This window comes from Myotis myotis, unplaced genomic scaffold (assembly GCF_014108235.1).
Source record: "Myotis myotis isolate mMyoMyo1 unplaced genomic scaffold, mMyoMyo1.p scaffold_m19_p_5, whole genome shotgun sequence".
Lineage (NCBI taxonomy): Eukaryota > Metazoa > Chordata > Mammalia > Chiroptera > Vespertilionidae > Myotis > Myotis myotis.
In genome coordinates, this window is record NW_023416357.1 from 34375813 (window position 1) to 34403218 (window position 27406).

At 38.1% G+C, this 27406-nt stretch overlaps 1 protein-coding gene across 2 annotated transcripts in view; it reads right to left on the minus strand.

The window, feature by feature from the left end:
• Positions 1 to 25763, minus strand: part of ADAMTS6 (ADAM metallopeptidase with thrombospondin type 1 motif 6) — a 233598-nt gene extending 207835 nt beyond the window's left edge. For both annotated transcript variants that reach the window (XM_036309506.1, XM_036309505.1), the window contains exons 1-4: positions 25507 to 25763; positions 16995 to 17133; positions 14097 to 14461; positions 3353 to 3521 (exon numbers count right to left, since the gene is read on the minus strand). In XM_036309506.1, coding sequence (XP_036165399.1) covers positions 3353 to 3521; positions 14097 to 14461; positions 16995 to 17091 — 631 coding nt within the window. In that variant the 5' untranslated portion in view covers positions 17092 to 17133; positions 25507 to 25763. The remainder of the gene's footprint in view (positions 1 to 3352; positions 3522 to 14096; positions 14462 to 16994; positions 17134 to 25506) is intronic.
• Between the last annotated feature and the right edge of the window lie 1643 nt (positions 25764 to 27406).

Here is a 27406-nt window from a genome sequence, read left to right on the forward strand (position 1 = left end):
CACTTAAGGTTGTTTAAAAAGCAACTAGAGCACTAATTTTCTAAACAGCCTAAGACAGTTCTGATGAAGAACATTAATGTTGCAAAAGTCTATTCCTAAGATGAGCATTTATTCTTAAAGTAAGATGCTCTTATTAAACTATCTTAATTAGAGCAATTCTAGTACACTAGCTATCTCAATTCTAAAAAGCTGTGAATAAATTTTTCACTTAATTTTGCAGTCTACAACTATTTATACTGACAGAGTACCCAGAGTATTTCTTTTCCAAAAACTAGAGGTAGAGGGCATTAGAATGATTCCAGCATGACTCACTTTAAACTACATCTCAGTGTGGACTGTGGTTGACCCACGGTTTTCTAGACATTTGGTTCTTCAGTGCACAGGAAATCTGTTAGTGCTATGGCATTTGTAAATACTTGCCTCATTTATATTCATTTTCACTTAATAAACTTGAGCAGGTACAGGTCCTCTGCATATCTCACTTATATTTCCTTATATACAGAAAATCTTTCGACCCTCCACTTATTGAAAAATTTAGTAAGAAAAAATTAGATTAATTTATATACTTGACAGAAAGTGATACTTTCTCTATCTTTCTAACTTCTTTAACCTTTCCTTTTAAATATGACTTTGGGAGAAGTTATAAATTTTAAGAAATAAGATGAATATGACCATGAGAAGAATCAGTCAAATATTTTTGAAACTCAGTAAGTTAGTGTCTTGAACTAAGCTTTTGAAATAGTATCACAATTAAGATCAGTAGTTCTTAACCAGACATTTCCCAAACTTATTGAATACAAAACACTTTTTCCCCAATAACATCTAATGACATTCTCACAGAACTTAGGGGACTGCTACCATATTCCCATTATTGGGAAGCCAGTGAAGTGTTTGAAGGTGTGTAGTACAGCCAGATCTAGGTGACAGAAAGACAAAGGTGGAGACAGAAAGACCAGTTAGAAGCAATTACAGTGTACTAGGCAAGAGACAATGAGGGTATGAACTAAATCAGCTGGTGCTAGGGGTGGTAGAAATGGCTATTGAATGGAACAGATTAAAAGCAAGGACCATTTATGAAACAGTCTCAGTAATGCAGGGGGGCAGATTGTAGAAGAAAATCTTCTCCAAAAAGAGCAGAATTTCATGATGGCAATTGGACTCATGCCTAAACCATCTAAAAGAATAAAAGTATAATATGCTAATTGGACCAGACGACCTTCCGGATGAAGCCGGGACTGTGAGGGAAGCCCGGGTCCTGGGTGCCAGAGGGAAGCCAGAGCAGGCAGCCAGGGAAGGAAGGCCTACTCTTGCACAAATTTCATGCATCGGGCCTCTAGTTAAAAAATAATGATCTGCCTGAGTAAGACCACTTAATGAGATAGGCACTTCAAAAGGGGATGATTTGCATTGGCCAGTTTGGCTCAGTGAATAGAGCATCGGCCTGCAGACTCAATGATCCTGAGTTCGATTCCAGTCAAGGGCACTTACCTCGGTTGCAGGCTTGATCCCTGACCATGGTCAGGGCATGTGCAGGAGGCAACCAATCAATGTGTCTCTCACATTGATGTTTCTCTCTCTGTCTCTCCCCTTCCCTTCCACTCTCTCTAAAAATCAATGGAAAAATATCCTTGGTTTAGGATTAACAACAAAAGAGGATAATTTGACTATTAAAAAATTATAATAAACAACTAAATATTTTAATCCTCATTTTTACAAAATTATAGATAGTTGTACTTATAGCCTAACTTTCTTAAACATAAGATAAAATAAACTACTTCCATAATGTTTAGATTCCTTACTCAATACAAAGACCAATTAAATAATTTTTTTATTATTTAGTAAGAAATTTTATTTCATGCCCTAAGTGGATTCACTTGAAGTGGCCTTTTTCTAGTACTAATTATTCTGACCAACAAAGGACCTCAGAGATTACTCAAGAAGAGAGAATGCAGAATAAGAACAGTTAGTTGAGGAAAGAACTTTAAAGGACACTTATACTTGAAGCAGAAAATAAGGAGCCCATGAAGGACACAAAAGAAACAAAAGGGTGATGCATTCACTAATTGCAAGGCAATCCACTCTGTTTTTTACAAATCTACGTATTGAACCCACCCCATTTTTCATTAAAAGTACTTGTTGGAGAATTCTTCTCTGCATTAAGCTGAAATCTACCTTTGAAATACGATGCCCCTAGTTTCAGCTACTATAACTACATGGAAGAACAAATCTAGTCATATATATGTGTGTGTGTGTGTGTGTGTGTGTGTGTGTGTGTGTGTGTGTGTGTGTGTTTTCTTTTAATGCTAGAAACAGTTACCCCAATAATGATAGCCAGAATTTAACTGAGTAACTAATGTGTGATAAAAGGAGTACTCAGAGAGGTTGGGTAATTTGTCCAAAGCTACACCAAAGCCCGTGTTCTTTCTACTATGCTATGCCATGTCCTCTATTTCTCTAAGTTTTCTAATCTTTAGGCTGAACAGCCTCCTAATTCCCTAGCTCTAGTCTTGCTCTTCTTTAATTCAGTCTCTAGATGGCTGCCAGAGTAATCTTTATGAAATCCAGATCTGACCATGTGATTCCTACTGCATAAAACCTTTCAATGGTTTTCCAGCACACTTAGGATAAACAAACTCCTTAACGTGGTTTATAAGGCCTTTGTGATTTGATTTGGCCTCTTCTAATTTCTCCAGTTTCATCACTCACTACCACACCCCCAGCTACTAAGAATCTCACCCCTATTTCTCCAACCCACATTCTAATATCCAGTTATATGAACTGTCAATTCCTGGAACATGACATTCTCTCTTCAGATTCAGAACCTTTGTAAATGCTGTTTCCTCTATATGGAACGCTACCAACTGCTCCCTCTATCTTTGCCAGCTACCCTGTCTTACCCCTTGGGCCTCAGTTTAGAAGTCACTTCTTCCATGAAGCCTTCTTTGGCCACTGAAGTTTAGGTGTGTTGCTCCTTCTATATATGTTTACATCCTCGAATACCACCTTAAAACTCTTCAAGTCTTAGTCAAGTGTCTAGGTTCCTGTCACTAGCATAAAAATATCAAACTAAGCAAACGGCACCGAGTGCTATGAAAGCCCTGTGCATGAGAACTATAACTACTACCTGGATGAAATAAGGTAGGCTTCTTTCCCCTTCAAAAGTAATAGAATTTTACACAGATTTCTATTTCAAAGAGATTCCAAGATTGACTTAACACTACTGATAGGTGACATTTTTAAAGAGGACTCTGGACATTACCATTTTAATTACTCAAATTATTATTTGCTTATTATTATTAACCTTGCCAGAAGAAACAGAATGGCAACACAATACAGTATGTCGCTCACTTACCAGAAACCCCACAATGGGAGTGATCATACATATGCCGTTGCTGAAGGGTAGACTTTTTGTAAATTACATGGGGATGGCCATTTTCATAACTAAACTGTTTGGAATCCTCTGTGGTATTCTTTAATGGTTCAATAAAATATTCTTCATCTTCTGTTGCAATAACACCATGCTAACAGAAAAAGAAACAAAGAATTTGCCAAGAAGACGCATTTGAATATCATCATTACCAAAAGTTAAAAATAGATACCTCTCCAAAAAGGTTAAAACACATGTTAATAAAAATTAAGTAAATTGTCCATACTCAGCAAAACATTATATAAATTTTCCTTTCCTTTAAAAAGGATGTTTAAGTACCTCTACATGTTATGCCCTGTACAAAGCATGACACATACATTATTTCCTCCAATCCTCCTAACAACTCTATGAGGTTGCAGAGATCTCTATGTGCTCACGAAGACTTACTTTCTTTCCAAATTTTGCACACTTAACTACCTCCTCTGTGTTTAGGTATAACTTTGTAAATCAGCTTGGCCAAGAGAAAATGGGCAGTGTTGTACATGACCTTCAGGCCAAGCTCCTGAAAACCTCCCCAGCAGAATTCCCCACTCTCTGTCCAGGAAAAAAAAAAAAAAAAGACCTAGGGAAGGTGGAAACCAAAAGAGAAAGAACCTGGGTCCCTGAAGGACCTCAGGAAAGCTGTTGAACATAGACGCTGATACAAGGGAAAAATAAACTTTTATTGTGATAACTGACATTTTAAGGTTTATGTTTCACCAATTAGTATGTCCTTAATTAATATACCTGCCACATATCACTGTTTTGCCAATGAAGTAACAGGCTCAAAGGTTAAGAACTTGCTCAATATTATACAGAGGCAAGTGAAGGAGCTGGAAGACACACAAATTCTGCTCTTATTCACAGTATTAATTGCCTTACACTTAGTTATTGAGCCAAGTCCTACTCAGCTCAGTCACTTCTCTTTAAAACTTTCTCTAGCTCCACTGGAGTAGCTCCCCCCACCCCCCGAGTTCCAACAGAGCTTATTATTTATTTCTAATTTATTTATTTTTAATTCATTCCACACGGCTTTGCTACATCTCAACTCCTGGAGCTGTGTTTCAATGTACTATAGCTTTTCAACTGCATGTTATCTTCCCAAGTATACTAGATGCTTTCTTAAGGCAAAGGGTTCTACCTCCTACTTCTCTGTATCAGTTACAGCCACAGAAAGTGTCCCACATGTATTACACTAAATAAAAAATTGCTAATTAAAAGAAATGAGATAGTAAAAGTTATCTGCATCAGAAAAGAGACGTTCCATCCCTGTCTAATAGTATTTTCCTAAGTGTGGCACATGAGAGGACTGCTCTTAATCCGACTAATTTACCCTGTAACACTGGATAAAACACAAACTCCCCGGGTATTTCCTCAGCTGGAAAATGAAAGGGTTGGTGTAAATTAGTGGTTTTAAAACAGCACTCTGGGGAGCCCTAAGGGTTCCATGGAAGTGCCCTCAGGGGACTGCCCCAGACAACAAAGAGAGACCTACAGAGCTTGGAGTCCTGGGTTTAGGAATCAGCTGTGCTTTTATTCATCTATATATGAAGTTTCCACATAACATTTCACTTGAGAAAAGGGTTTTGCTTCTTTAAAAAGAAGGGGTGGGGATTGAAAGCCTCTGGTCCTGATAATCTCTGAAGTCCCTCTGAATCTAAGCCTCTATGATTCTGTTTAAGGAAATTCATGTTGCGTATAATATGCTTGGAAAGAAAGATAAGGCATAGTCAGAACTGCTCTAACTTGGAGATGAAGTTGGCAGCCACCTGTAGGAAGTGAGCTAAGGAATGTAAAAAATAAAAAACACACCAAAACAAAAAGGCCCTTAGTCACTTCATATTATTTTCACCATTGTTTGCTTTACTTTAAAAATATTAGTCTCTAAATTAAATGCTAATACTGACAGGAATAGCATAATCTGCCATTAACAAACGCTAATACCTGAGCATGAATTACTTTACCAGGAAGGTTAGCGGTGTGACAGTACACTGAACACGGTTCCTGCGGGAAGGAGGGGATGTAGGAGAAGTCTTGGTAAGAGGAAAGGTAGAAAGTGGGGTCTAGAGTACTAAAGTCATCCTAGACTGTGGGCAAGTCACTCAAGCCAAGAATCTCAGGTTGCTGGGAAAAGAGAGTCACAAGCCTTGTAAGCAGATACAATCTCTAATTTCAAGTATGGAAAGACTACAGAAGAAAATCCAGAGATTTTGTGTGTTAAGTACCCTGTAAGATGTTCACACATATCATCTCATTTCATCGTTGTTATTTTTTTCATTTCATCTTAATAGCTCTTTGAAGTAAGTACTACTCTCAGTTCCTCTGTGCAGATGATAAGCAGAGACTGAGCAAAGTTAAGTCACAAACTCACTTGATAGACTTTGGAGCTGGACTCTTAGCCACTGTACTATAATTCCCTTATCCTCTGAGGGTGGTTTGTGACTTTATTCATTCACCAACTATGTCCGAATGCTTATGATAGGGCAGGTACTGTTCTAGATGGTGGGGATACAATAATGAACAAAACAAAGTTCCAACTCTATCATGGAGCTTACATTCTGGTGGGAGGAGCTAGAAAAAAAAGAATTCATTCATTAGATAAATAAGTGATCAATCAGGTAGTGATAAATGTTAACAAGAAAAATAAAGCAGTGTAAGAGAATAGAAAGTAATTAGAAGTGAGGGAATTACACAAACTATTTAGGATGGTCAGGGTCATCCTCTCCAATAAGGTGACATTGGAACAGAAATGTGAGTAAAGGGTTGTAGTTTAGTCAAATAAATTCCATGAAGAGAAAAAAGGGCAAGGGAATTGAAGGTGGGTTTGGAGGGAAGTGAAGACATGGATTGGGTGGACAATGAAAAGGATTAGTGGGTCGTGTTGGGCATAAAAGGGCTGTCTCTTAGAGTTGAGATACTAGAGACAGTACTGGAAAGATAGAAGAATGGAACCCTTGAAATTGAGACTATGGCAAGTTGCCGATTAAATTCAACTTTGCTACTCTGGGCCTATAACCTTGCAGCTTCATTTAGCCAGAGTAAAGTACACCAAGATGCCAGCTGGTCTCACTTGAATTTCATCATCATAATCTCAACTGTGTCCTTAACGCTTCATGGCAATTATACTATGTTTCTCTGATTTATTCAGTATGCTGCTCTTCTGGGTAAATATTTCATACTTTCTCCTCTCTTCTTAATACCCTAACACCTCATTTTTCCATCTCCTGCCCCAATAAACAACATGGCACAACCTCCTGCAAAGTCCTACAACAACAAACACCCCACCTACCTGAATCTCCTCCATATAATCTATTTTATATCCTTTTATTATGGATGAGCTGCATGTTCTCCTAGCTACGGACAATTATTGTATTTATGCAGATGAGTCCATCCCTTCTGTATCTATCAAGAACATCACTCCAGAAACTTCCCTTCTCTCTATAATCATTCCTATCAAACAAAACAAAACCTCTCACCCCCACTTGTGCCTGCAGCAACTGACATTGCTTGCTTTTCTAAAATCATTATCTGTATAGTCCCTTCTCTCATTCCTTCTTAAACCTTTGCCAACAGGTTTTTGCCTCTTTTCCAAACCCCACCATGACTTCACCATAACTGCTTTAGTCAAAGTCACCAACAACCTCCTCATTGATAAATTCAGTGGTTAGTTTTCAGTCCTACTCTTATTTTGACATTTTTCTCTTGAAATACTTTCTTACTTGGCTTCTAGAATATTTGTCTGGTTGTCCTTCAATTTCTTATTCCACTGTTCTTTGCTGGTCTCCTCCTTATCTTTCTGACCTCCTTAACCCATTGGAGTACCCAAAGATTCAGCCCTTAAACCTCTCCTTTATTCTATCTATTCTCCCCACCTAAGCAATTCCATGTAATCTCCTGTCTCTGTCATCTATATATTGATGACTCCCAAATTTGTAAGTTCATAATTCACATCTCTCTTCTGCATATCCAATATGCAATATAACTTCTCAAATTTAACACGTTCAACTGAACTTCTGATATGTACCAACCCCCAAACTATCCTTTCTATAACTTTTCCATCTCAATTAATGCCTGAGTCTTTCTCATGCCATTTGATGACTGCTATATTTTTCCAGTTGTTCAGGCCTCAAGCTTGGAGTTATCATTAATTTTACCCTAGTTGTGTCCTCTAAAATCTAACATCTGGCCTCCAGTTCCCTTTCTAACTTCACCTTCCATCATTCTTCCTCTCTTTCACTTAGCTCTGGCCACGGTATTCTTGCTTTTCCTCAACACTCTAATATCAGACCTTTGTACTTAAAGATTTCCACCTGGAAAAATTATCCCTAAGATGTCAGCATTTCCCTTCCTCATTTCCCTTAAAGTTTTTTTTAATATATTTTTATTGATTTCAGAGAGGAAGGGAGAAGGAGAGAGAGATAGAAACATCAATGATGAGAGGGAATCATTGATTGGCTGCCGCCTACACATCCCCTGCTGGGGATCGAGCCTGCAACCCTGGCATGTGCCCTGATGGGGAATTGAACCGTGACCTTCTGGTTCATAGGTTGATGCTCAACCACTGAGCACACTGGCCAGACTCCCTTAAAGTTTTTACTCAATATTTTTCCACCTCAGAACTTACCATTACACAGCACACTATGATTTTTATTTATTTATCTTATTGTGTTTCTCCTTCACTAGAATGCAAGTTAAATGAAGATAGGGACTTTTGTTTTGTTCACTGTTGTACTCATAGCACCTAGAGCAGTGCCTATTAAACGACAGGTATTTATAAGTAGTTCATGAATAGATAAATGAGTAATGGAAAAAGTAGAAAGGCAACTGTGGCTGTAACAAAATGAATAGAAAGTCTACTGGGGTCACTGGTCTTTTCTAACTAGCTATATAGTCTTCAGTATCTTCAGAGAGATGAAAGAAAATCATGTTTCATGAAACAAACACAATATATAAAGAAAGGAACAACCAAGACAGGAAGCCTTCTTGAAAATTAGAAATATGACTGCTGTAATTTTTAAATCAATTAAAGGGGGAAAAAAACCACAAAATTGGGGAAATCTCATTGAACAAAAGAGAAAAAAGATGAAAAAGAGAGATAAGAGAAGCAGAAAACCAATCACAGAAAGGTAAGGAGAGAAACAAGAAAAGAAAATTTTTAAGAAAACATTTTTTAATTTCTCTAACCTAGAAGAAGGCCTTTAAATTGAAAGCACCCATCAAACACCAAGGAGAGATCAGGAAAGAAGACCCACAGCTTACCACATGATTATAAAATTCTTGAAACAGGAAAGAAAAGATCACTTTCACTGAAGAAAAAAATTTTAAGAAAAAAAAAAAACAAGTATATGTATGCCACCCAAAATGAACCAATGTTATTTTTTAGATCTTTAAGTCTTTTCCTAAGATATAAAACCATATAAACAAATTTAATGCCCCATATTTCCCTTTCCTGATTACATCATCCATGGTTCTGAAGGAAAATGATTTTGAACTTAGACTCTCACATTCAGGTAAATTATTAATCAAACATGAGGACAACATAAAGTCACTTTCAAATAGGCAAGGACTCTGAAATTTTACTTCCCAGGCACCTTTTTTGAGGTAACTACTTGAAGATGTTCTCTAACAAAACCAGAATGTAAACACAGAAAGAGGAAGATGTGTTACTAGCCTAGAAAAAAATAAATTCCAAGATGAGAGATGTGTAGTAACTCAAAAAATTAAGTAACCAGTAAACTCCAAGAAAAGTATCTCCAAAGAAGAATGAAATATACAGGGTAGGGCAAAAGTAGGTTTACAGTTGTTTGTATGGAAAATAATACAATAATTAAATAATAATACAAGAATAAATTCTGTGTTTTGTGTACTCACAACTGTAAACCTACTTTTAACCCACCCTGTATATCACACAATAGATATAAGAACTAAAAAACTGAATATTAATCACTGTGTTAAAACAATCATATATTTTTTTCCTCAATAAGACAAAAAAAAAAGAAACTTCAGAAAAACAAGACCTAGATAAGAAAGCCGTAGTCCTAAACTGTGACATTACTTAAAACAGCTGATAGACTATAATGTTAGAAATTTTTTCTTTTGAATGGTACAAGGGCTATAACACAAACTATGGATAAGGAAATATGACTAGAAACAAACAATATTAATCTCTACATTGAAAACCATTTTTTATAAACAGTTAAAAACAGAATTGGTTACAAGGGGCCTTTGAAAAGTAGGCTCTTTTTTTTGTTTGTTTTTACTGTATTTTTATTGATTTCAGAGAGGAAGGGAGAGAGAGATAGAAACATCAATGATGAAAGAGAATCACTGATGGGCTGCCTCCTGCATGCCCCCTACTGGGGATCAAGCCCACAACCCTGGCACATATCCTAGACCAGAATCAAACCCAGGACCCTTCAGTCCAGAGGCTGACGCTCTATCCACTGAGCAAAACCCGCTAGAAAAAAAGTAGGATTTTTTAAAAAAAACTTCTACACATATTCATTTGATTAAAAATATAACATGATACAAAATAAGAATGAAGACAAGGATTACTAAGACTAGTGGGTAAAAGTGTGATGAGGAATAGGATATTTACATAGTCCCCCAGTATCTGTTCACAAATTCCTTATCAGCTGCCAAGAGGTAAACAGTAACTTCAGTGGACAAACATGGCAGACCTCACCTTAATCAAGTAATCAAAGTTAGTCAACATAGACCATGCAGTTTCAATAGGAAGCAAAGTAAAAAAGAAAGGTGTTAATAAAGAGAGGGAACGAGAACAAGAGACAGAAAGTTTCAATGAGGATGAAGAATAATCAGGTGGCCCTGGCTGGTGTGGCTCAGTTTGTTGGTGCATTCCGTGCACCAAAAGGTCGAAGGTTCAATTCTCAGTCAGGTTTTGGATTCGATCCAGATCAGGGTACATACAGTAGGAACTGATCAATATTTCTCTCTCTCTTTCTCTCTCTATTTCAACTTCCTAAAATATTATAAAATATCTACCATCTAATATATGGTCTTCTTAGATGCTAGGGAAGAAAAATTTAATAAAATACAAATCCTCTAAATTTTTTCACCAAATTTATTTTATCTTCAAATTTATTTTATCTTCTCCATTCTCAGTGCCATAATGTTGTAAAGGCCTTCATTATCTCCTAAATGTTCTAACTCATCTTCACACCTCCAATCACTCCTGTCCCCCAAATTTCACAATGGAATTAGTGTGTGTTTCTTTCTAAATCTCAAATTTGTTCCTTTCACCACCCTGTTAAAACTATCAATGGCATAACTAATGTTAATGCCAAATTTAGAGGGCTTGATCAATGACTGAGAATGGTACTTTTCTATCATATTTAACAGCAAATATCATTTAAACATATGAAAGCTTTTAAAACACGTATCTACTTTGGATAATTTATTTTTATTCAAAAAGATAAATCTATTTTGTATATAAAGCCTAACACTGTATACAGAGAAATTAGTGATAAAAGTACTCAATGTTTCTATTTATAGGAATTAACCCCAAATCATAAAATCTAATCATTTTGACCCACTAACAACTATAGAAAATAGACAATCTGAGCAAATTCTTATTTATACCTATAATGAAAATTTTCCTAAACTGTGTGGTTCCTAATACTCCTTTCAAATTTAGGATTTATTTAACTCCAACTTTAATTATGTATTTTTTATATTAACCTAGGAATAAGAATATGAATGTGATAGAATATAGAAAAAAACAGTTTCTGAAAGTATGACTTGAGCATCAAAATGTTTGTGCTCTTGCCTGGACAGTTTGGCTCAGTGGATAGAGCGTCAGCCTGCAGACTGAAGGGTCTCGGGTTTAATTCCAGTCAAGGGCAAGTACCTCAGTTGCAGGCTCCCAGCCCTGGTCAGGAGCTTGTGGGAGGCAACCAATCAATGTGTCTCTCTCACACACATCGGTGTTTCTCTCTGTCTCTCCCACTTCCCTCCACTCTCTAAAAATCAACAGGGAAAAAATATCCTTGGTTGAGGATTAAGAAAAAAAAGTTTGTGCTCTTGGCAGATCCCTCAGATCTGTCTCTTGCTGCCGGGAGCCGGTCCATCCTTGCTGTTTCAAGGGACCTGGCATATATGGCATACTGTTCTTAATATGTTTGCTCACCTTCTTGGCACTATGTGTTTTAACCAAGGTCCTCTCTGAGAAAGGTTGTTTCCTCAGGTAGGGATTTTCCCCTGAAGTTAGGGAGGGAATAAAACCGCTTAACTAAGTGCCAGGTGGGTAGTTAATCACTTTAACTACAAACAATCATGCTTAAGCTACATAATCTTTACTCCCTGGAATTGAGATAAGAAACACCCTAACCTTTGGAATAGAGATTGATAGGATTGGAATCAACTGGTATAAATACAGATGTAACAAGACAACAGGAGACAGAACTTAGAAGACAGAACCTACACACAGAACCTAGACACAGAACCTAGACACAGAACCTAGACACAGAACCTACGCACAGAACCTAGACACAGAAGAACTTCGCCGGAGAGAACATGGCAAAAGATCCTGGACAGGACCTGGCTACAGAACTTGGTTGGAGAACCTAGCCAGAACCTGGCTGGAGAACCTGGCGGGAGAACCTAGCGAGGGAACATAGCTACAGAACCTGGCTGGAGAACCTGGAGAACCTGGCTGGAGAACCTAGCAAGAGAACATGGACACAGAACCTGGCTGGAGATCCTAACCAGAACTTGGCTAGAGATCCTGGCTAGGCTGCTGATCAACTGAACGCTGTCTCCGTGTCATTCCTTCTTCGCCAACTCCGTCCACACCTTTGGGGACCCCTGGACCTGCTGGGGTTGGACCCCAGCATCTTGCTTCAACAGTGTTTGGATGGAACAGACCCAGGGACACCCCTTCTTCCAGCCTCGCAACAGTCACCACCTTCGGAACCACCTCAAGCCATCCTCTCAGCCTCTGAGACCAGCCAATGCCGTTTTTTAACCTAAACTCCTTATTGCCGAACAACATGAGCTCCCAAATTCGTCAGAATTATTCCACCCAGATGGAGACTGCCCTCAGCCACTTGGCCAACCTGCACCTTCAGGCCTCCTACACCTACCTCTCTCTGGGCTTCTATTTCGACCACCATATGGCTCTGAAGGGCGGGGCCCCTTCCGCAAGTTAGCAGAGAAGAAGCCTGAGGACGCCCAGTGTCTCTTATTAAAGATGCAAAATCAGCTCCGTGGCCGAGTTTTTTTCCAGGACGAGCTGAAGCCGGCAAAGATGAGTGGAACAAAACTCAGGACGCCATGGAAGCCGCCCTGGTCTTGGAGAGGAACCTGAACCAGGTCCTTCAGGAGCTGCAGGCCCTGGGTTCTACCCGCGCAGACCCTCCTCTCTGTGACTTCCTGGAGAGCCACTTCCGGGGTGAGGAGATGAAGCTCATCAAGAAGATGGGCAACCACCTGACTCACATCTGCAGGCTGGCCAGTCCGCAGGCTGGGCTGGGCAGGTATCTTTCCGAAAGGCTCACCCTCAGGCACCCTAGGAGCCTTTAGAGCCCAGAGTCCTTTGAGGGGCCCCTCTGGTGTCTGGCTTTTGCCTGAGCCTCTCCCTGAAACCACTAGCCATCCTTTTAACCACCCTCAAGCCCTTTCCCAAGCACGGGACCAAATGGAAATAATAAAGCTTTTTGCAGCCAAAAAAAAAAAAAAAAATTGTGCTCTTTTACACAAACAGAACTTTAATGGAACATCTACATTAGCTTGAATATGGTAAAAGCAGTAGAGGAAATATGGGAATATGCTTTGTTTTGCAACCTTGAACTGTGTATTTACCATTAGACTAGAATGGACTCAAATGCCCAGGATAGACCCTATACTCTTGAAATCTAAGTAAAATAAGATTTATAATCAATCTTCAGATAAATGCAGAAAAATTTTATTTAATAAAGAGATATTGGTATAAAAGATTTTGCTTCAAGAATTTATAACCACCCTGGCCAGTCTGGTTCGCTTAATTGGAGCACTTGTCCCATATACTGAAGGATGGCGGTTTAGATTCCTGGTCAGGGGACATGCCCACATTTTGGGTTTGCTCCCTGATCAGGGCATGTACAGGAAAGCAATGATCAAAGGCAATCTTTCACATCGATGTTTCTTTCTCTCTCTCTCTCTCTCTCTCTCTCTCTCTCTCTCTCGCTCTCTCTCCCTCCTCTCTAAAATCAATTTTTTTAAAAAAAAATTTAAAGAATTTATAATCATAAGTAGGTCACACATAATTAAGCTATGCTGACAACCAGAGAAAGACATTATAGAAAGAAACCTAAAGAGGCAATCAGTGTCGTAGTTTCCTGAAATAATACACGCACATACATGTACACAAAACCTTAAACTCTTCACCAATGATTGGGTTTTGTTTATGCATGAAAGATACCTTATTTGAGCAGAAAAAAAAAAACCAACTTAAATCTAAAATGAAACCTGAGGTTTCATTCATTTTTCTACTAACAATATAGGGTTTTTAATTTTGCTCTGACTTTGAAAACTCAATACAAACATTATCAAAAAGACTATCAAAAGCAAAGGCAGCAGCAATAACAAAAATATTTAGATGTTGTATATACATATTTATTAATCTGAGGAAAGACATTTACACTGAGATTTTATATCCCCATAAGAAATTTAAAATTATAACATCACTTACCAACCCAATACAGTTGCTTAAAGCCACTTTGGTTGTACTATGTTGATCTTCCAAGTATCCTGTGTAGTGACAGTTGTCTAAAAAATCATGTTTCCACTGAGGCCCATCTTTCCCCCAGTATTCTACGGTAAAATGTTTGGACACAAAATCCGTGTTGAGAGTCAAGTTTAGGTGAAAGTGCTTGCCATAGGCTGAAAGTTTAAAAAATAACTTAGATGCTGCCTGCTGTGGATCGATAGGGTCCATACTCCGTCTTCTCCTCGAGTGTTTATCATTTTTCACAGTAAAGCTGAGGAAAGCTCCATTTTGGTCAACCCTTATTGGAATAGTTAGCTGGTAGTGTTCTAGGTAAGTCAGGAATTCCTCTTCGTAATCATAAAGCAGAGTATCCAGAAAAAAAACACATGGAAGAAAAGATAATTTAACAGAACAACAAAGTAGCAGTGTAAATAACAACTATATCAGTTAAAACTATGAACCATCGTGGGTGAGTTATGGAAAAAAAATGTTATAGTATACAAAAATAAAAGAGTAAAAGTTTCAAATCTAAAGATGAATTAAGTTTCAATTATTTAATTCCTCAAAATAACATTATTTTAAAAGACTATTTTTATTTTTACAATTTAATTTTAAAAAATGAATTCTAAGGGGAAATTACACAGGAAATATAAATATTTTATATTGAAAGTTAAAACAGTGAAAAACACACATATGCAAAAAAATAGAATTTAGCTCAGATAAAATGTTTGTGAAAGTTATCCAAAGAGTTTATAAAGAATCTCAACAGCCTTGAAGACATTTTTAAAAAATAAATTATCAGCTAGCCACTTTGTGAAACAGTCTGGCAATTCCTCCAAAATTAAACATGGAACTAACATCTGACCCAACAATTCCACTGCTAGGTATACACCCAGAAAAATGAAAACACATATCCACATAAAAACTTGTACATGAATGTTTATGGCAGCATTGTCCATAATAACCAAAAGGAAGAAATAACCCAAATGCCCATCAAATGATGAATAATGAGTAAAATGTAGTATATTCACTTACATAATGAAATATTATTCTGCAATAAAGGGATACAGTGCTGATACATGCTATGACATGAACGAATCTTCATAATAACTGCCTTCATAATTAAAGTTCATTATCTAACACTATAAAAATATGCTAAGTGAAAGAAACCAGTCACAAAAGATTATATGTTATATGATTTCACTTATATGGAAATATCCAGAATAGGCAAATCTCTAGAGGCAGAAGTAGATTAGAGGTTGCCTAGGGCTAGGGGTGTAGAATGGTTTAGAGGGAATTTATGAGTGACTATTAATGGGTACAGGTTTCTTCTTAGGATGATGAAAATATTCTAAAATTGGTTGTAGTTATGGTTATACAACTCTGAATATACTGTAAACCATTTGAATTGAATACTGTAAATGGGTAAATTATATGGTATACCTATTATATCTCAATAAAGCTGTTTTAAAAAGTATCAGAATGACAAAAAATTCAGAGGACTATTAAATATTTTCCTCACTTAGGTGTACTAAATATTACCAATCTACCTTCTTAACTACATCTTCCTTTAGCGGGGTTTACTATCAAGGAAAACCAAATGGCTGCCTGATGCCTTACTGTCTCTACATGGAGCTCACTCACAAATACAAACTCCCATGAAACCATGACCAAATGGAAATAATTTGAAAGATAATATTTATTTTATTTCTCATAAATAAGAGTTCATACCAAATGCTATGGCTTTATTGATCTACTTTGAGATCCACATTTCGTATGTATAGATTTCTAGACATCAATCTATAATAGCCTTGAAAATCTGGTTTCTCAGCACCAAAAAAATGATCTGTTACTATACATTCATGGAAGGGGACTACAAAAAGTCTGCTTTCTCTAATTCTATAAGGATTGGACTGGCTCATGGAAAACAAAATGACATTTCTTCCTGGGTTCTTTCTGTTAAGATGTTTCCTATGATACAAAGTTCAATTCTATGAATGAAAATCATAGGGCTCTATGGGTTAGAATTTGAAAAGTTGAACTTCTCACCACTTTTACCTTCTTACCCAGGTTCTAGATCTTAGATCAGAATTCTTAAGTTAGAAAAAGCACTTTTTCACTAAGGGTCCATATTTTAAAAATCTTATATCAGAACTAGAGGCCCAGTGCACAAAAATCATGCACTCGAGGGGGGGGGGTCCCTCAGTCTGGCCTGAGCCCTTTTGCAGTCCAGGAGCCCTTGGGGGATGTCCCACTGACAGCTTAGCACTGCCTCGGAGGCGGGAGAGGCTCCCACCACCGCCACTGCACTTGCCAGCCATGAGCCCGGCTTCTGGCTGAGTGGCGCTCCCCCTGTGGGAGAACACTGACTGCCAGGGGATAGCTCCTGTGTTGAGTGTCTGCCCCCTGGTGGTCAGTGCGTGTCATAGCAACCGGTTGTTCTGCTGTTTGGTCAATTTGCATAGTAGCCTTTTATTATATAGGATATGTCTAGTTTCTTGCTCTTTCATAGTATAAACCTTTGGGTTCCATTTGAACATGACTTTACCTGTACACTCTAGCAATGAATGAACCTATCAATGTTTCGGATTCAGAAGAAGATGCCTGGTCTATATCTTTTGAAAAAGACCAGTCAACTCTAAAATCCACTGGATATTAAATACCAGTGAAACAAGTTAAACAGACTTTTAGAGGCCTTAACATTTATGAAATGTGCACTGAACTGACACTGTAGGCCTCTGCTCCTATCACTGCATATCCCAAAGAAAATGTTCACCCAAACCAAATATTCAGTCCCTTTGATAGTTCAACTGGTAGAGTGCAGGACTGTAGTTGATTAATAGCAATATTTTTTGTCAGTTTCAAAAGCAGGAATCCTACCTTGTGAACTGTATGAGAGCCGGTGGTCACTATGAAATTCCGATGAAGCCATGATGAGGCTCAAAATCCAGGTCAACGTCTTCCACAAAATTTCCATAATTTAGCAAACTGGATGATTTTTTGGAGGGTTACCTATGTGCTAGAGAGTCAATACCACAGCAAATTAGTTATAAGATGGTCCACTGTTTAACAGGTACTTTTTCCCAACATCCTGTACTTTCTTCTATATCTGGATTCATTTTCTCAATCCAAAATGAAAAATTAATGATGGTAAAATGTTCATAAGCAAAAGCATTAGGCTGATTAGTTACTAAAGTATGGCCATTTTTTAACATAGAAAAACAGGAAAATTTTAAGTTAACTGAAAAATACCCTGAACAGACAGATCTATATTGCCGAATGCTTGCCAAAGGACATGTACTATGAAATAACTTAATATAGTTAAATTAGGCCATTGTTGTTCTTTATAGTCTAAATAAAATTCACAAGACTAAACACAGAGTTAGAAACCAAAATGTTTAGCAGGATAATGTCAAAGCTATTTAATAATCAAAGAACAAATCTGAAGAGAAATAAAAACTCTTTTAAAAAAATACTTTGAAGATAACAATGTATGGGGACAGTGACTAAGCTCCTTTTGATAAAAAATAAAAAGTAGGCTGACTTCACAATCAAAGTTCATTTTATGAAAATGTTAAACAGGATGTGATCCCATTCCTTTACATGCTTTTTAGAACACTCAAATCCACAGATTGAAGTGTGCTTTATGAGGCACCTATCCTTCTTTTCTTACAGACTAGATTTACAAACACACAGTGACATTTAGCCGCTGTCTGAATGCTCAGACAATAACACAAACTAAACTTCTGAAAAGTTTAACCATATTTGCTACAACCCTTGACTTTATCTGGAAGTCTTGTATGACTTATAAGGCAACACATACAAGCCAATGTCAACTACCTAGAATCTAACTGAAAGGAAATGCAATTCATTTTCTGAAAAAAAATAATAATTTTTTAAAAATTCATTTCAGGTATCACAACAGATTTCATGTCCCATCTCATGGACTTTCTCTTCAACTTATAACTTCACTCAGAGTCCATGAATTTACATTTTATACAGAAAACTAGTGTACTTGGCTACCTGATTTCCCAACAAAAGAACCGGAAACTATCTCACTAACAGCATAATAGTGACCAAAAAAGGATAAAAAACTAAAAAGTAGTTTTAGTACCCCAAATCAATACTGTTTGGTGCAGAAGCAAGCAGTCCTCACTTACATGGTTTAACAGTTACAGCTGTGCATATAACTGTGTTACAGTCAGTGTCTGATACTCAAAATACTATGCCTGAGCTAGGAGCAAAAGATTAAATTGCTCTAAATAAGATAGCTTCCTACAGCCTGGCTAGTGTGGTTCAGTGGTTAAGTGTTGACCTATGAACCAGGAAGTCACGGTTCAATTCCCCATCAGGGCATATGCCTGGGTTGCTCGATCCCCAGTTTGGATTGAGCTCCCATCCTCTCTAAAATCAATAAAAACATATATTTTTTTAAAAATATAGCTTACTATAAATATAGAGAACTACACAAAAGATGTTAGAGATTTTCATCCCAGGTCTCTAATATATGGGCTTATCATAATAAATGGTAACATATTTGTTGGTTAAAAAAAATGAATGAGTAAATAAATGAATAAATAAATGGTTGTTACAATCACTTTAGACATATAAAAGGATATTTGTAGTTCATTGGAAAATTATGTGCAATACTTTATTCCCTAGGATGCTAGAAATATCAGTTTTATAACATATAAAACAATCACAACCATTTAAAATTCTTTGTGTCTGTCTCTACAAGTTATTAAACTGCTAAACTTTGGAAAAACTAATTCATTAATCAACAAATATTGTCTTATTATATTTTCAAAAGGATATTATAATCTCCTTTGAAAAGATTAAGGCAGAATCATTGCTTATAATCTAAGTAACAAAGAAAAAATTCAAGGCAGACTGACATATGCCCTAACGAAATTATGAAAAGGTGTTACAAATCAGATGAGGGAGATGACTTCTGAATCAGAGAAAGATGAGTCAAGGAAAGTTTATTTAAAAAGTAGCCTTTAAGGGGGGGGGGTAAAATGGACACATATGTAATACCCTTTGTAATACTTTAAGCAATAAATAAAAAAGTAAACAAACAAAAAATAAAAAATAAAAATAAATAAAAAGTAGCCTTTGAGATAGGTCCTAGAAGATGAACAGAATTTCACAAGTCAAATTTCTGGAGGCAATCATTATAAAGAAATAGATTCCACAGAGTCCAAATGGTAAGACAAAAATGGAAAATAGTATTAATAATAATAGTAAGTTTGATTCATATGCAGAAGACTAATAGGTAATATCTAGAAAAGTAGTTTAAGGTCAGATCAAAAATAAGGAGAATTTTAAATATATTACACTTCTCTGAATATTCACAACAATCTTATGCAGGAGGATTAATGTCCCTGTGTGAGGCACACTCCAATAATAGTACTTTCTGATATCCACGCCTTTGTGTAATGCCCTTCCCTCGAGTAATTTGCTCCTAACCACTTGAAGACCTCAATGTGGAGGGGATGTCACTTCCATGATTCGATTACACAAGATTCTAACTTCCACCTTACTGGTAGGCTCTCTCCCTTGTTGAACTGATGAAGCAAGCTGCCATATGGAGCGGCTCCCATGGCAAGGAACTGAGAGCAACTTTCAGATAACCACTGGCAAGGAAACGAGGCTCTCGGTGCAATAGCCTGCAAGAAACTGAATCCTGCCCGCTAATATGTAAGCTTAGAAGCAGATCCCTTCCCGGTTGAGCCTTCTGTGGTAACCCCAGTCCTTGCCAACACCTTCATTGTGCTTCATGAGATACCCTGAATACAAGGTGTATAGCTCAGCCATGCCCAGACTCCTGAACCACAGAAACCCTGAGATAATAAATGTGTGCAATTTTAAGCCACTAAGTTTAAGGGGGTGGGGGGTGTTGGTTGTTTTTGTTTGTTTGCAGCAATTGCAATGTACTGATAAAGAAATTGAAGCTCATAGTGGTCACAGAATATAGCTAGAAAAAAGCAGAGCCCAGAGTCATACACTGGGCTACTTGGATCTAAAGTCTAAATTCTTTCTATTACATCACACTTCCAGTTTAAGGCACCCTAACTTAAATATTCAATAGCAGTTGCATACAACCAGTATCAAATAAGATATTCATAAATGGTATAGGTTAATTAATGTGAACAGTTTTAAGCAACCTTATACGCAATTGTTTCATTTCAAAATTATGTACTTCTACAGTGATTTAGGCAAGGCAGCAGGCACTACATAGCCTTTCTTAGGCAAACATCTATAAAGAGATTAAGTCACACCATTATTCAATATCAGTAATGAAAATAATCCAATTCTCTTGACTCCCAACCTACTTAAATACAATCTCGAACTCCATAACAGTTGTTTCATTAACAACTTCCATTCTTCATTTGTTTTCTTTTCTTTTTTTTCAGATCAATTGAGTACTTCCATAATAATGTCCAACATTAAATGAATCCCTCCTACACTTTAAAAGTAATCTTCTTTTAACGTGTTAATATATAACTAACACATTTCAGTTAGTTTCCTAGTAGTGGTGATAGATTTGTACTGAATCATTCATCCTTTTTTCTCCTATTTACTCGGACTCTAAAACTAATGACAAACTTATACAAACTAATGACAAACAATATAGTTAGCTGGTCTCATTTCTTAGAGTTCACTCCTTTCCCCCTTGAGAAATCTCCTGCTCTTCACAGTTTTGTAACCTCCACTTTTACCATTACTAACACTGTCCTGTATACACCCAAGTTAAGTAAGCCATAGCATTGAGAGGAAAAATATGTAACTACTTGGCCAGAAGTAGACTAACATTGGATTTAAGGATTTGTAGTGAAAAGGGCATTGGTGCATGGCAGAAAGAGCAGAAGCTTTGAGGTTAAACAAACCAGAGCTACAGTCTTGGTTCCACCACTAGCTATCTGGCACATGGACACTCAATAAATTTGGTTTTTCTCTCTCCTTTATTCACTCCAGTCCTCGCTCCCCACTTTTTTTCAAGCCTCCAGTGCCAGTGAAGAAAATTAATAGTAAGTAAATGAGTTGGCTCAAGCTCAACTAATATCAACAACAAACATATCTGACCATATTCAGTCAACTCACAATAAAAATGAATGGGTTAGGGGAGGCTGGGAGAAGAAATCCACAAATCCCTGGGAGCAGGAAAGAAACTACAAATCAGGGGGGTTTCTTAACCTGCATACTCCTACCAGGTACTCCTCTGATTTAGGTACTCTACCTGCAGATACTCTCTAGCCCTAGCTGATCCTCCAACAGAACTCTGTGCCCTGGTACCTAGGGATCTCCTTAGAGACAGGGCTCTTCTTGCCAAGACTGAGGATCACAGGTGTCTTCCAGCCACTCCATGAGTGAGACAAGCTAAACAGCTGTGGGGCTCTCAGAGCTCCCCGATAGCATCAGCCACGACCCCCTGGATCATGCACCAGGCCTGGCATAGCCTGTGCTGATAGGGGTTGTGCTGGTGGCTATGGTCCTTTCTCTCCTCATTGCACTTGCTACCAAATGCCACCTCTGCCGAAAATACCACACCAGCTACCAGCACTGCCCACTACCTGAGACAAGAGACAAGAAGGGGATCTGTCCAGAGATGAGTGAAAATGAGGATGAGGATGGCTTCATCAAGGTCAATTGCATTCAAGATAGGGCCTGAGGGCTGGGGACACAGGGTAGCAGGAACCATTTCAACTTCTGATCCCAGATCTTTGGGAACCCCTTGCCCCCCTGACAGCTTAAGAATTGTGAATACTACATGGTAGGCACAAACCTCAGGGGAGGTGGCTAGGGTTTAAGGGTTGACCAGGGTTTGAGCAATCCTTCCTTCCCTAACAATAGCCACCAAAGTGACAGTGACCCTCTCTTGCTCAATAACCTTCAAGGGCTCCCTGCTATTCTCAGGATAAAACCAATCTAGGGCCTAAACTATGGAACTAAAGCCTCTGTCAGCCTCTTGGTTTCCTTTCAAGCCTTTCCCTGGTATGCTCCATACTTAACTAATTATTTTATACCAGATGATAACATTTTAGCAGATAAATATCAGAGTGCCAAGTTTCTTACAGGATTTTTTTTCCCATCAACAAAGTGGGTAATCTTTAACAAAATGGTTAAAAAACATTTTTCTTTTTAATGAATGAGTTAACTTACTTTCTGACACCTGCTGGAGAAGTTAATCTGCATATCACCAACAACTATGTAGAGACACTAACAGATATAGTTTCCAAAATTCAGACTAACATTAAAGCATTACATAATTGTCCAGAAATTATAATGCATTAACTCTACATTGTATAGCAGAAGCATTATCATGGAAAAGCACAAAGGCTTTGAGTCCTGGCTTGACTCCAAGTTATTTAAACTCTCTGGATCTGTTATCTCATCTATAAAACTGTGATAATGGTATCTACCTCACAAAGACTCGTTGAGAGATTAAATTAGATTACATGTGATGTGAAGTGTCCTCGCACTTCACTTTAATGGCTAAACAAATATTCGCCCCTCCCCCCATCTCCTGGTTATCTGACTCATCATTTTTCAAAGACCTTCCTTGAAAAATAGTTTTATGTTCATCCTTCCCTCAGAAATGTGGACTAGTTGGAAATGATGATAGAATCAATCAACTGCATTGTATTGTCTTTTGAACAGTAAAGAATTTAGTTCATGATAACCAGGTTTACAATACTCTAAATATGAAAACAAGATTCAAAACTTTTCATTTTATTTTATTTCAAATATGCTTTTTTCCTAATACAAATGCACCAACCAGTGAAGTTAAGGGATCATTTACCTGCATCCATGGATCAAAGCTACTCTAGCTAAACAGAAATAAGAGCAGATAACGTGCACTACAGTAACTGCCTCAGTAGTCTGCCCTGGTTGGAGGGTACTTGTCTTTTTGCTCTATCATCTTTACTTCCCACTCAAGTGATCTGGAGCAGCCAAGGTAATAATTTCCTCTCCTGAACTATTATTATGGAGCTAAAAGAACATGTATAACATCCTTCTCAGCTTCTTTCATCCATCTTAACCCTGGTTATTTATTTTAAGACTGATCTGGTCTTCACAGAGGAAGTAGCAATACTGTGCTCCCTTCAGGTGTTCAGTTTTTATATATGAAAATTAACATTTCATTTTCCATTTAGTCTCTCAAGAAATATTTATTGTCATAAACTATATGCCAAGGACACCACTAGCCTATAAGTACAAAGGTTTCCAGATCATTTATCAACTTTGTAAGATTGGTTTCCAAGGAAAAGTATATTCAAGATGTATCTATCAAGAAAAGTAAATGATCCAAAAGCAAAAATACAAAACATCAGTCTACACAGAGCAGGCCCTAAATTATGTAATGCCCCGAATTACTTTTTTTTTCCAAATGGCAAGTTGGATATACATTATCTGTTATAACTTCTCTCCTGAAAACAAACACCTTTTTCTCTTGAGGTTAACTCAAAGTGTTGATAATCAACTATGTCCTTTGGTATAACCAAGAGAGCAATCAACCTCTTGCCCGTTTTCTTCTTCCCACCAGGAATGTTCCACAAATGTGCCACTTACTCTCCTAACATATTAACTCTCTTTATTCACTCACAAAAGTCACACATAGGATAAGATTTGGCATATATACCCATCCCAAACCACTAGTAGCTACTGGTGGTTGCTAAGGAAATAAAGAGGAAGTGGTAAGAGTAGACAAGAATAGGAATTAATCTCACACGTATTGGCCCAGACAGGGTAAGTATTAAAATATTTCAGGTTTTGAGGTTAGAGATTTTTCCCCTTGAGAATTATAAAAATATTAATATCAAAACATAGATTTCATTGGCTGCCATTTGTGGCAAATGAATGAATTTGATTTGTTTGAAACCAACTATTTGCTTCTATACACTATTCTTCAAAAAATCCAAAACACCAATGATCACATTTAAGCACTAAATTAATATAAGCCAGAATTGCTGTTACCACTTTGACTAAACACAGGAAAACAATTCTCTCCAAAATTAATTTTCTCAATTTCCTTCAACTACACCAGTTTTATTTTGCATTTCCTTCCCTGCATGAATTTGGAGAACTGTCATTCCCACACCTAAGTTTGAGTCTAATCAACATAAGCTAAAAAGAGAAAGAAAAACAAAAGAAAGAAAATTAGCCCAAGATATTTAAACATGAAAGAATATGCTGAAAATCACACTCCAGTGTCTTTCTTCAAAAATCCAAAACACCAATCCAAATCTAAAAGTTCCAAGCAATGGTTCAGTTTCCCCTTTCCTCTCCCCCCTCCCGCCCCCCCCGCCCCCGCCCAGTTCTGTACACCCTCATGCCCCTTCCCCCAACCCCACTTCGCCCAGACAGAGGGTAACAGTCTGAGCTGCCCTGGTTGAGTTGATCCTAAAGTTAACATTCAGCAGCCCATTTCCAGACAGCAGCGCTAAATCTATTTGGATAAAACGCGTGTGACCCAGACAGTTGGCATTTGGCCCAAACGCGTTGCACCGGCAGCTCAAATAAAAACAAGAGTAAGAAACTCACTCTCTTGTTCCCTCTCAGTGCGCTTTCTCACTCTCTCGCTCTCTTTTCTTCTAGTACAACAAGGAAAGAAATTACTAAAGACAGGAATTATAGTACACATTATCAGAAGGCAGCTTTCCAATAACCCCTCCAGCACTCACCCCCCACCCAAATCCCTAAACTTTGATCCCATGTACCATATAAACAGACATACCCCGATATTCAAGGCTCCGGAGGGATATGAGTCTAGCACGTCCCAAGTGGCCAAAAGTAAATCAAAAACACACGCTTCCATCTCTTTGATTAGCCTATTAAGAGCTTAACATATCCTAGAGCATCGGGGCTCCAGCTAGCACATTAATTCTGCCCTCTGAGCCCAGGCATAAACTATGCACTTGTCTGGCTACTTAAGACACTGACATGAAACCATAAAATGCAGGTTTTTCTTTAAGAAAACTGGAAATCAGTTTAAATACACACCATTATTACTTTCCTGATTACTATTTGGTGATGAGTTAAAAGACCACAATAATTATAATTAAGTCATATTTCACAAAACATATTCTATTCTTATAATAAACGTATATATTTTTGCATCATAAAATACTTGCATGACCCAGAATTCTCCAACCCCCGAGTAGTCTGGAGTTAAAAAGATTTCTATGTGTAAAATGAGTTCAGTTAAGCTCACTCATTGCCATTAAAACACATACACACATACACACACACACACACACACACACACACACACACACACAGAGCGAGAGAGAAAAAGGTTTTCTACGCGTTATTCGGAAGACAAGCAAACCACACGCTTTAATTAAAAAAAAAAAAAAGGTTTCATTGAATATTGTGAAGTCTTCCTTACCGTTTTCATCTTCAAATTCTGATAAAAAGTAAGTTTCAAACAATAGAGATTGCACTGGACGACTCACGTACTCCCTTCTCCTCTCTTAACTTTTTTTTTTCTGCCCCCCTTTGCAAAGCCACAGCAGTCAGTTAGTTATTCTGCAGCCAGAATAAAACCCTATAGTCTGGCTAACCCGGGTTTTAGAGAACGGACTTTGAGATTTGGCAGAAAAAGAGATGCCTTCAATACAACCAGGTTATCATCCTGAGATGCTGCCTTTGCAAACCCCCTTTTTCTCCCGCACACGCCCCCCACCCGGCCAAAAAAAAAAAAAAAAAAAAAAAAAAGGAGAGAGAGAGAAAGAAAAAAAAGAAAGGAAAGGGAAAAAGAAAGGAAGGGAGAAAAAAAGACTTATTGGGGGTGGAAAGGGTGCCCTTTCTCCCTGGACAGCTTAGTGCCTTTGCTATGCAAATAACATGTGAAGAGCATCAAAAGGCACCAGGAGAAAAGAAGACAAGAGGAGCAAAGTTTTGTTGAAGTAGGTCTCACTACCGGCCCCCAGCCAACTTTGAACTGCAGCAGAATATTGGCAGCTTTTCCTCGGAGGCAGAGCACTGACGTCAGTGTGCAGATGTGCCGGCGTCGGGTGCGCATGTGTCCTGGGCCGTCACGTGGAGGGGGAGGGGAGGTAGAGGTACAATCGGGGTAACCAACTACCAGCCATTCAGAAGGGCTTAGGCAATGTCAACTTTTCCACCCTGTGAATGAGAGAAATCCTGGCCTTTCTAACCTCAATCCCCTACCCCACTCCGCCTCTCCTCCTCCTCCTCCTCTAGCCTCTTTTAGAAATTCTAGCCTGGTTTGTGATTAGCTGTTTCTTGGAAAAAGGAAGGGGGAGGGAGAGGATGAATGACTTTAGAGACGAACTCATGTCACTGTTAAGATCTCTGGTGTCCTCTTCCTTGTATGTTTAAATCCACACAACAAAAATACTAAAAATTGCACATAAACAGTACCTTTGAAGACACTTACAGCAAGTTCACATCAGTGACAGATTTCAAGACTCCGTAACCACATGTGCACAAAATGCCTCTCTCAAAAAGACATCTCTACGAGTTATATTGCCACAGCAAGGGAGTATAGACGAAAGTAAACTAAGACCAGCACATTTTCCATCCGATTACCGACTTCAGGTTATGTGGGGCTTTAAAAGGAAAGGAAAAAAAAAAGTGGGGGAGGAGGGAGCGGGGGAAGAGAAAGAAGCTTGCATTATTTCCAGATGAGGGTGAGACTGGATGGTGTTTTAAAGTGCAACCGGGGAAAGCTACAAGTGGAGTGTATTTTTTTAATTCAGTACATTGAATGAAACCTCAATGACTGCCCAAAAGAAAATAAATCCAAAGTCAGACCCCCAGAAAAGAGGGGGGCGGAGGGGGAGAGAGGACGGGAACCTTGCTGTGATCTGAAGATAAACAAACAAAACCTCAGAACTGGCTCTTCAAGCTTCCCAGTCCCACCCTCCCGCCCTCCTCCCCCTACACACCAGAAGCCAGTCCATACTTTAAGGATAAAGCGCCACTACAACGTAGCACTTTCACTTTCATTTGCTGGGAGAAAGCCACTGGCATAAAACTGTGGGGGAAATGCCCAAATATGTTTTCCATGTCCTAAGCGAGCAAACAAAGTCTGGCACACTAATCGGAAACAGGAGAGGGGAAAAAAAGTGAAAATAGCTCAGGACAAATGTTGTCTTTCAGCGGTGGAATCTGCTGCATCATTTATCTGTTTCTACCGTTGAGTGCAGGATAGGAAGAGGTTTAAGAGTTTCCAAGGTTGGGGGTGGGGGTGGAGGAATTGACGCCTTGAAATTCCAGTCGGTAGTTAACGCCAAGTCAATTTCCGATGGCCAGAACCAGAA